Source organism: Theobroma umbraticum, unplaced genomic scaffold (genome assembly GCF_002168275.2).
Source record: "Theobroma umbraticum cultivar Fairchild unplaced genomic scaffold, ASM216827v3 scaffold_56.0, whole genome shotgun sequence".
NCBI lineage: Eukaryota > Viridiplantae > Streptophyta > Magnoliopsida > Malvales > Malvaceae > Theobroma > Theobroma umbraticum.
The window spans coordinates 4,931,150-4,943,321 of NW_018397256.1; the positions used below are offsets into that span (position 1 = coordinate 4,931,150).

At 30.2% G+C, this 12,172-nt stretch overlaps 1 protein-coding gene across 1 annotated transcript; it reads right to left on the minus strand.

The window, feature by feature from the left end:
* Positions 1–1,507: 1,507 nt before the first annotated feature.
* LOC110411095 (flavonoid 3-O-glucosyltransferase-like) lies at positions 1,508–4,669 on the minus strand. Its single transcript, XM_021421115.1, has 2 exons — positions 3,971–4,669; positions 1,508–2,591 (listed from the first exon to the last, which is right to left on the minus strand). Exons 1-2 carry the CDS (start codon positions 4,455–4,457, stop codon positions 1,696–1,698), a joined length of 1,383 nt encoding a protein of 460 aa, XP_021276790.1. The 5' UTR covers positions 4,458–4,669; the 3' UTR covers positions 1,508–1,695.
* Positions 4,670–12,172: the final 7,503 nt, after the last annotated feature.

The following is a 12,172-nucleotide window of genomic DNA, read 5'->3' on the forward strand; positions in this document are numbered from 1 at the left end:
GAGCACATCAAAACTATCGTTTGGTGTCTTCAAATTGTTGGAAAGAGAAATCTAAAAGCATGGGAGAGAGAAATCGGGAACATAGTAGACGAATGTCGAAGAGAGAAATCGATAAAATTAGAAAGAGTGGGATGATGAGAGAGAAAAATCGGAAGCACAAATAGAGAGAAATTGTAATGAATTGTTTAATTTATTTAAAATAATTCTAAAAGTATTTTTATCAAGTCATGACTAAATATGACTAAAAATAATTAAATTTATTTTGATGGTTATTTTAAAATATCTTTATAAAGAAAAGTTATTTCTCACAATTTCCTCTATTTTTTGAGTGGCGGGAAAATGCATCTCAATAGATATGGGCTAAAGCCAAGGAGGCTTGGGACAATTTACATTGTCAACAACCGAGAATGAGGTCTGAAATTCTTGTTTCCTGGATCAAGCCAGATCACCCCTATGTGAAATTGAATGTTGATGGCAGTGTTAAAGGACAACCAGGGGATGCTGCAGCGGAAGGATTAGTCAGGGATGAGAATGGCAATCGGCTATTTGGGTTTGTTTATAAACTTGGCATCTCCTTCTCACTTGGAGCAGAACTTTAGGCAATTTTAAAGGGGCTAGAATTGTGCTGGAAAAGAGATTTCAGAAAGGTCTTGATAGAAACTGACTCTAAACTTGCCTTTCAAAGGCTATCTCAGCAGAAGTTTCATCTGGATCCATGTGCAAGTATTGTGCAGAATATAAAGATGCTTCTTCAGAGAGACTGGCACTGCTCCGTATCTCATGTGTTGCGCGAAGCTAATAGTTGCGCTGACTGGATGGCAACTAAACACCATGATCTTCCCCTAGGGCTCCATGTGTTTGAGGGTCCTCCACCAAATATCTTCTCTTTACTGTTAGTTGATATGTTGGGAATAACTTGGCCCAGACTTATGCGATTTGAGTTTCACTGAATAAATGCCTCCCCTATTTCAAAAGGGGTGAAATCCTATTTAACTTTATAGTTCAAGAAAAAGTTTAATGTGATACTTGTACTTATAAAATGGTTATTGTGACATCTAAATTTTCATTTCATATATCAATTTTTTTCAATTCATAATGTCGTGAAGGAGTCATGATGATGTGATTCTTAATATTACTAAAACATGTAAATCTTTTTTCTGTTATTATTATCATCATGTCTTTTTTTTAAAAAAAAAAGGCTTTTTCTTTATTAAAGAAAAAGAGCGGAACCAAAAAGCAAAAATTTCAAATTTGTTTTGTTTTTTTCAATATTTTGGCACCGTCAGTTCTTCTCTCAAAATTTTAGAATTTAGAAAAGTTGCTTGAACCGCAAATCTCATGCTTCAACCCACTTGTCCATGTCTGCTATTTTTTCAAAATTTTCTCAAGTCTTAACAAATAGTATTTATAACCAAACGTATGTTTTCATTTTATACATATATATGATAAAACAAAATAATTAAAAAATCATAAGATAGAAAATAAAATTGATAAGATATATATCAAATTACATCTGCACCTGAGTATTTGATTTATTAGTTGATGTATAATCTTCTTACTTAAAGAGTAAAGTTTAAATCTCTTATTTTTTAATTATAAAAAAAAACACCTCAAAAAAATAAATAATCACAAATAGAACCCAACAGAATCATGTTCATGTTTGACAAGTGAAAGACTCCAGAGATTATTCTTACTCTAGCACTTAATTAATTGAGTGCTGCTATTCGGCTGAGAAGTCGTAGTGACAATTTTTACCAGTGTTTTGAAATTTTCAATAGAGCTGCCATTCGGCTGAACTGCCTTGAAAGCAAGCTCTTTCTGGACTCCAATTTTCCCTCTCATTCTCTGCCCTTCTTCGGTCGACAATATGAACTTGAGTGCTTTAATGGTTCCTTCTTTTGTGAAACTTCCACCCTCTAACCCCAAACCAAATCCCCATACAGCTTCAACAGTCCGAGTATTCAGTCTTTGATCTCCAAAAAATGGCCTGAAAATCATAGGCACACCTCCAATGATACTTTCCAAAACTGAATTCCATCCTCCGTGAGTTACAAAAACCCCAACTGACGGATGTTGTAAAACTTTCAGCTGGGGAGCCCATGGAACTATCTTCCCTTTCGAGCTCGTTCTTTCCAGGAATCCTCGTGGCAATTGCTGCTCAGGATTCCCCCTGAAAGACCAAAGATATGGCAAATCACTTTCCTCCAAGGCTTCGGATAACTCTGCTAGCTCGTGGGGTGGTGGGCTTATGACGCTTCCAAAGCTGATGTATACAACTGATGCTGGTTCATGCTTGTTCAACCAATCCAAGCAGCCATGCCTGTCATCCGTTGGGGGAACTGATACCAGATTGAAGGGACCAACGTTGAGAAACTTTTTGAAACTTGATTTGAGCATGTTCACGACTGTATTGTCTAAGTCTTCATATGAATTTGCGGTAATTGCAGTAGCCCGTGACAGCGCCAGTCCCATTTTATGCAACAACACCGGAATTGGAGCATCAAAGCTCCCGGAGGATATTCCATCGGGTAAGTCAGCAGCACGTAAAGCAGAAAAATCTTGAAGAAAATCAAGTGCTTTGTCTTCAGGACCTGCGATGTTAACGACGTACATAGAAAATAAAGTACATCATGATAAAATTAAGTTAAAAGGAAAACTAGATTTTATCTTACGATGAAATTCTTCAAAATCTCAGGGAAAATACGTGAAGGACTACATTAATATCGAAGGAAAAAAATCTCAAAAATAAGCTTTGGTAAATTCACCATTCTCATTAATTCTTTACTCAAATATCTCATCCATCAATTCTTATATTTAAAACTATTTAAATTGATTTTAGCTTGTATATTTCTGCTAGATAAGGGTTAATGTGCATAAGTATTTAATCATCAATATAACTTGCCAAAGCATATTAGATGTGATTATAAAAATTGAATCAATTCGAAATAGCTTAAAAACTTTTACAGCAATCGGTGGTTCAACTATTTCTAGTTGAACTTGTGACACACAAACCACTATTTAATTAGGCCTCTCTACCAATAAACTAAAAGCACGCCGCATCCCAAAAGCATAGTCCACGAAACTTAATTTACTTTCCAATTCTACGTTAACTCCACCTAGCGGCTATCGAAATCAGAATAAATTGTACCAGTAACTCATAATTTTTGTAATGTTTTATTTTCATGCGCGATCCAAAAAAAAGTTTGATTTTTATATTTGTGAAATTTTGAATTTATTTAAAACCCTCCATCCAAAATATAGAGCATTAGAATATGGATGAAATTTGGCATGTGGTGCTTTGATAATCAGATAGTTGACAAATTCCATTCATATTTTAGTAACGTTTAAAAAAAAAAGGAGAGAATTAAAACTAATTTAAGAAATTACAAGTAAAAAAAATTCAAAATGTTTAAGTTTCAGATAAAAATGAAACATTTGAAAAAAGTCATAGACTAATTGTGCAAAATTTATGTAGTCGTTGAAATTAATTGGCATTTGAGGTTGTATGAAACAAATTTCTATAAAAATGCTAATGAAGACGATACTATATTTAATCTTCCACACTATAGACGGTCGGAACAAAAAATAACTGTCCTTAATATTTTAGTTATAACAAGCTACATCATTGTGTCTCTGAGAGCATACTTATATGGGACAATAAATGTAGGACAAATTAGTCGGTGCTTATTTGCTACTTCTCTTTAATTGGTGAAGTGGGAAAATTAAGTCAAAGAGATCCGAAAGAAAAGCTAGCTAATGGTCAAGTAGCCAATAAAACAGTCCTTGTGATCCTAGAGAAAAGGAAGTAATTTTTTGTTAACCACATGAATTTGAACAACTTAAATTAGAGAGGTGCACAAATGTAAAATTGAACAAATTAAGTATGGTACGTATAGCTTGATTAAGTTAAAATAAAACACTTTACCCATAATCTTAAGCATACACTTAAAGAGAAATTAAATATCCTTACCGTTGATCCCTAGATGCTGGCGAATAACATCGGTCTGGACATGAACCAAGAGTGCCCGAGGGCCAGCCGTCCAAAGCGCCACCCAGGGTACGTTCAATTCATCTGCAATATCACCCCCAAACCAATAAAATGCATCTGTTATCAGACAATCAATAGGCTTCCCTGTTTCAGCCACAAGTGCATCCATCGCCTTCCTAAAGTTCCCCGGTACTGCCTTTATGAAATATTCCACGGGCTCATGAGGATTGCCCTTAAAGCTATAGCCCTCCGGCAATCCATCCCACACATTAAAGGGCCTAACATTGTCAAGCTTCCCATCTTTCGGAAACGTTAAGCTGTTCGCTTGCTCTGTGTTAAGGAAGGAAAACATGGCCCCCGGGACAGCTGCCGATAGCTGACGGATAAGGCAGAGAAGAGGGGCTGCATGGGTGCCGAAGGGGAAAGCCAGTACCGCAATGTGTTTGGAAGCATTCTTGTAGTTTTCCATTGTTTTCTTTTTCCTTTAATCTGCAAAATGTATTGGCTTTTTGTTGTCCAAGCTTGTGAACAGGAAAAGGAATACTTGTAAATCAAAAAGGACTGAGTTTGGTAGCAAGCATTAATATGGTGAGGTTGGTGAGTTGAATTTGTTCATGTGCATCAATCATGAAAATGAACATGAGGTGGGGAAAATATTTTGAGCGGACTGAGGAGGAGAAGTAGTAGGAGTAGTTGATCTTATAGATTTGTTTTAAAAGCGATTGTCATTTTCTCTTATAGGTAGGAGTTCGCTAGTGTCTTCCACTAATCAACTTGTGGACATGTACAGATTCGCAGGAAAAGATGGACCTTTGCGGCTATAAATAGATTATTGCCTATTAATCCTACAACTAACAGATGTAACTGCATTTTTATTTTAGTAATAAATAAATAGTCTATTTCGCAAATTAATTTATATATTTACTAAAATGACAAATTAATATTAACTTATTGAGCTAACATATATAATTGTCATTTCTTGTTTAATTTTGTTTACAATATAGTCATTACTTTTTACTTCTACTCCCGAAAACTAAATAATTAACCAAAACAACAATCAAATGAAACGATAGTAGAACATATGCCTTTCCCCCACCACTTTTAAAGTTTAAACCAATTACTATATATTTATCATTTTGTGGATTATCTAATTAGCGTATAATTTAATTGTAATCACACCCTTTTTTAACACATGAAAATGATAACATTAAATAACAACATCAAACCTAATTACTAACTATAACAAGATAATAGTACTCTTGAATTTTTATTTTAAATTTTTTCCTTTAAAAATTTTACCATCCCAATTTAATGAGAGAAAATAAACTCTGTCTCTGACCACCACAAAATAAATAAAGCAACTAAAAGGAGGCCTGTGTATTAAAGAGGAGCACGTATATAGTTATACAGAAAGTGAAAAAGGAAAAGTTGAGTATTCTTTTGCTTTATAAAGAGGACATGAAGGAAAAGTCGAGCAATGAATGAAGGGTGGACCGGTAGACAACAGACAGAGACGGAGCGCCCCTTTGCAATGGAGGGGTCATGATTTTTGAAATTTTTTATATATTATATATTTTTTAATAATTTTTAAAATAATTTTTTATTAAATAATTAATATAATTAAAAATAATAAAATAACTTTATAAATTTTATTCAATTTTACTTAAATTCTTAAATTTTTTTTAATTTTTTAAATTTAACCATCTATTTTTTTTTCTTTTCTGTCTTTATATTGTGAAGTTATAAAAAAATAAAGTTTTTATTTAATTTATATTATTATTATTATTTATTTTTTTAATTCTATTCTATTTGTTCATATATTTTAAGTTTCTATAAATTTTATCTTTTAATTTTTTACGAATTATCAACCATATTCTTTTTTTTTTGTTATATAGGTTATATATCCTACTTGTTTTGATTTTTTATTTTCTGTTATGTGAATTTTATTAATATATTATTTTTATTAATCCTGATTATATAAGAAAAAATTATTTTGAGTATATATTTTTAATGTACTTTACGTTTTATATTTAATTGAAAGGAAATTATCTTGAGCATAAAAGAATTATTAATTATGTATATCATATTTAACTATTTATATTTTATGCATCATAGTTTAATATTTAATATTATAAACTTAAATATAATAAAATAAAAATATTAGATATTGACTACATTAATTTTTTAATCATTTATATTGAGAAGGGTAAAACTTTGAAACAAAATAGATGATAAGTTTCGTACAAATAATTTAATTATTTATATTAAAAAGGATATTACCATTGTCGAACAAAATTTTCCTAGAGTACTATTATAAGTTTTTTTTTATTTTTTTATTTATATATTATATAAACTTATTGTCTATTATAAATCTTTTGATTATCAATGGTTAAGTTCAATATATTAATTTTAAAAGTTTTTAACTTTTATTCTTCTTAACCTTTGATCCGTTGAATAAAAATTGACTAACTCTACCCCTGACAACAGAGATATGAGAAGTCAAAGTCGATTAGGTGGGGGATCCAAGGCAAAATGTCTATTAATGTTGTTATTATGTATGAAAGTAGTGTCATAAAAGAAATTAATAAAATGCTAACAATTTAATATTGGGGGCAATATTAAATAACTTTGTGATGCTCAATTTGGTCTAAATTTAGGAACATAGTCCCCTTTTCTCCTAATATAGATCCGTATCTGTGGGACGAGAAGAATGCAATTTATATATATATATATATATATATATATATATATATATATATTTCTTTATAGAAGTTACATCAAGCAGTTATGAAAAGGCAAACAAGAGGAAATCTCTCTTCAAAGAAGCACTAGTCATGCTAGACGCCTTATTCTTCCTATCCTATTCATAGCACAAAGCAAAATTGATGCAAGCAACAAGCAACTACAAACTCACAAAAAAATATAACAAAAAAAAATTCATTAAACTACAAATTTTCTATCATACACGTACTTGTAAGTGTAATTGATAAACTTTTCATTTATTTTCCAAAATATTCATATTTTATTTTACAAATTAAAATAAATACTTATATATATGCATACTATATTTGTAATATAAAATGAAATAAATTAGGATTTAAAATCATTCACAACAGTTATATATAAGTAACTAACATTAATTACATATTTTTATTTTTATTTTTATTCATATTAGTGATATTATTGTTGATATATTCTTTTTAATTTGTTCATTATCTTATTACTAATGAAATTATTATTTAATCGATTACATGATTTTATTTTTTATGATTTATTATCGCCTAAAAATAATCCAAGCTTTTTTCACCTAACTTACCAATTACCTAAATCTTTCATTTACTCTATTTCTAACAACAATAATTTAATTACCTTTGATGATGAAGGTTTTAGAATTTTTTGAATAAAGCAAAAGAAAGAAAGAGTAGAATAAATACAACAAATCAAAAAAAATAAGAAGCATCAAAACATTTTCTTTGCCCAATCTACTAATTAACTATTTTCTCTTTTTCTTTCTTCTCTCTATATTTTTCTTTTTCTCTCCTCTTTTGCTCTCCCTTCCCTCTCTTGCCTCTCATCTCTCACAACCCAAATGGTCCATCAACCCAAAACCAACCCACCATTGCAAGGTACAAATGACCTAAGGTCCCGTTTGGTCTCAGGAAGTTAAGCACTTTGCAAGGAATTTAATTGGATGTAATCATCATGCTACTTTTGGTATGGTACTTTGATGGGAAGATTAGTTTGCCAACATAATGATATTGGTGTAAGAAGTAGAAAGTAGAGAAAAGGAAAAACGGAGAGGTAAAGTGTTGTGAACTAAGGTAGAAGTTAGTATTTATAGACTGAGGATAGAGGAAAATCATTGATAATGTTGTAGAAAATCAAAAGAAAATTATAATGTTATACAAGGTTCTGGAAGACTGAGTCTATAATGTTCTATAACGTTATAAAGACTGAGTCCGATAGATTGATTCAATCAAAGACTAACTTTTTACCATAGTAAAAAGATTGAGTCAATTAAGGTAAAAAATAAACCACCAAGGTACAAAATATCACTAAAATCCATAGTTGTTAAATCGAGATATATATCATGTATCGAAATTTTATATTTTAGTGTTGAGTATCGAGTATCGTATTGCATCATAAAATACGGTAAAAAATTTTAAAATTAATTATAAATAACATTTATACATATAAAACAAAGTAAAATTTGAAAAATATTATAATTTTTAACATAATTGAAGATTATAAGATGCAAATTGAAAAAGGTGATTATTTTTTTAATTTAAAATTTTAACATATCCCTTAATAATATATATTTTTAAATAAACTATATATTTTTTATATTAATTTATTAATTAAAAAATAAAAAACATTTATCACGTTAAAATTAAAAGGGAATGCAATTTTTTTTAGTTTTTTTTTTGCTTAAAATCTAAAGATTGAAACTCATAAAATATAATTTTTCATGTTTTAACTCACAAAAATAATAAAAAATAAAATTTTTAATAATTAATTAGAATTAAGCTTATGAAAATGTGTATCAACTATATGGTATGATACGCTCTCATATCGTAAGATATGTATCGCATATCATACAATGCACTTTCGATACTTGGATCAAATGCGATATTTTATACTTATTATTTTTTATTAGTGTCGTGACATATATCAAATGCCATACTTTATACATATCGTTTTCTACTAGTATCATGACATATCGTGCAATATGTATCGTATATTGTACGATAATGATAACTATGCTTTGGCCTAACCCAAGCGTATACTTGCTCACAAGGGGGAAATCTACATTTTCTCCAAACTTGGTTCGATCTCATGTGCACACGAGCCTACTTTCTTTTCTTGCTTACAATAAGCTCATAATGGGTTTACTTATATAGAGCATTGAACATTTTTCGTACATAGACAATGTGGGATTGAAGCCTTATGAAATATCACTATTTTTTCAACAATCCCCCACATATTTCATAATGTTTCATGATAGGAAGTTTTTGTTGGGTTTAACCTCACTTAAGTGTAATTCATCGAGATTGGTGCTTTTTAAGCTATGAATTAGGCCTAGATAGAATGATATATAAATCATAGAGTTTTGACGAAATTTATAACTTATATGAATTAAAAATTCTTTATGTGAAATATGATTTTCATCAATCACATTACACTCCCACAATTTATGCTATTCAACGCGATTTTAATCGAATAGGTCATGTCTGTGCTTGGTTTTTCATAAATGCTCTAGAAAATTTGCCACTATTCTTATAGGAACGGCCCTTCCACACTCACATAGGTGATTCCATCAAGTGTATATTACAATTTAATACACTGCCCATAAGGAATATGGAATTCATTAAAAGTTTAACTCAACCTCTTTTGCATTGCAGTCTTGCACTATTCACACATCATAGAAGGGACAATAATTTTAGCAGTGCATCAATTTATCAACAAATAACTTGTTACTACCCATACAAATCTAATTCATGGGATTGCCACTCACATAAGTTGGGTTGCCATCATTGTTGATTTTTCTCAATTGGCTTAAGTCTCACTCCCCTTAATGTATCATTAATTATTTTTCTTCTCAAGGGTTTAGTTAGAGGATCGGTCAAATTTAGCTTTGACTTCACATAATTAATGGACATAATTCCATCTCTAAGCAACTGCTTTACCACATCATGTCTTAAGCGAATATATCTATTCTTTCCATTGAGAGTTTTTATTTTTTGCAATGGTTTTTGTCACTTGGCATCACAATGCATGGAAACAAAAAGAGTTAGTTTCATTTCCAACAGAATATTTGCTAAAAGGTTTCTTCACCATTCAACCTCATCGTCAGCCAACTCTAAAGCTACAAATTTTGATTTCATTGTAGAATTAACAATTATTGTTTGTTTGGCTAATTTCTAAGTAACAACACCCCCATCAAAGGTGAATACATAACCACTTGTGGATTTTATCTTATCTGAATCTGAGATCCAATTAACATCATTGTACCCTTCTAATACTGCGAGAAATCCATTATATAAAATATCATAGTTTATAGTACTTCTAAAATATTGCATTACTCTGCTCAAGATAGTCCAATGATCTTGATTGAGACTTTATGCATATCTACTCAATCTACACATAGCATAAGCTATATCAAGACGAGTATAATTTATCAAATACATCCGACTCTTAATAATTTGTACATACTCAAATTGAGCCATACTACCCCTTTTGTTTTTCTTTAATTGGGTATTAACATTATAAGGAGTATTCACAAGTGTGACATTAAAATGTCTAAACCTTTTAAGTAGCCTCTCAATATAATGCACTTGTATTAGTATTAGGCTACTATCACATCTTATGATTTTAACACCCAAAGTAATATTGGTTTCTCTCTGATCTTTCATATCAAATTCAAAAGTTAAAAAATATTTTGTTTTATTGACAACATCAATACAAATACGAATTAGTATTCAAAACAGCAACAACAACAACAACAATAACAACAATAATAATAATAAGCACAACCATTTCAATCAGGATTCTATCATAGTTTAAATCAAAAAATTTAAAAGCATGCTATGGTAATAACAATGAATACTATGTCGGTAGCATATTCAAAATAATGTTATGCATACATCATTGCTTAATAAATCATGTCATGGAAAAATGTGGATAGTAAGCATCATCACAAATCAATGTGTCCCACTTAAAATAAGGTATAATGCATTAAAACAACCATTATATGACTTCTATGGCTGTATTTTCATTTGAAGGTGATTTAAGGAAATAAACATGACTCAAAGGCTTATTTCCCAAGGTTAAAACCATATATATACATATATAGTAATAGCACTGTAAATATTCATTTTTCAAATCAACATTTAAATCCATTAGTTGCATATGTTAATGCTCAATATATTTCATGCCAGTGAACATTGTAAATACTATATTCCTTAATGCAACCACTAATGCCAAGTTTTGGTAGTGCAAGCATTTAAATGGAACCTAAAACACCATGGTATTTTTCAAATCAAGTGTAAAAGATTGCCTTTAGTCCATTGTCCACAATTAAGACACATCGCAATATCCTAAATGATGTCATACCCAAGAACCTCAATGACTAAAATAGTTTCTGCAAATTGACATAGCCTTGCATGAGAAATCACGGATTGAATCAATATTGTCGTGAGTCTTTATGTCCTAAGAAATATTTCACGTAAAAATATTCCATATCCACCAATAAAACCTTTCATGCAATTAGTTTTAAGGAGAGCATATGTCTCATAATCAAGTAAATGGTGTTACATTTTATAACATGATCCTCACATTTTTATTTAAGCTAAATGGAAGCATCAACGAAAACAAGGAGCAATAAAGCAGTCATTAATAAGAAATTTATTTAAAAGATATAATGTTGCCATACTTTTTAAATCAATAAATCTCAATAAATCATGCTTTCCAAGTAAACCAATGGGAATTTAAATCGTCCTTATACAATTAAAAAAATCAACACCTAAGGCAACTATAAGCTTATGCGTCCCCAATATCAATGCAATTTAATCATGCTTATATATACATATATATTTTTAAAGTATGTTTTGAACTAGACACACCTACTTACGTTGGTTTAAGATTGGAAATTATCCTTAAGATTGTTGGTGAAATAATGAAGTGTAGAAATATTACAAGCAAGTTTGAGGCATGAAACACTATCTTTAAGGATAATTTTTGTCTATGAAACTTGATGCAAAAAGACTATAACGGTTATCCTCAAAAATTCAACAGACTTTTTCTAATTAATTTGCACAAACTACTGGGATACTAGGAATAACAAGAAATTAAAACTAAGAAGTAACCTAACAGAGAAAAGGAAAATAAGAAGTAGAGAAAAAGAAGAACTAAGAGGTGAGGTGTTATGAATTGAGGCAAAGGCTAGTATTTATAGGTGAAGAATAGAGGAGAATAAGGAATAACACTCCAAAACATCAAGAGAAAATTATAATGTTATGCAAGGTTTTGGAAGACTGACATTCTATAATGTTATAAAGACTGAGTCTGATAAACTGATTCAATCAAAGACTTAATTTTTACCATTCAAAAAAGACTGAGTCAAGTAAGGTAAAAAATAAACTATTAAGGTGCAAAATATCAACTAGGTCTAATCCACATGTATAC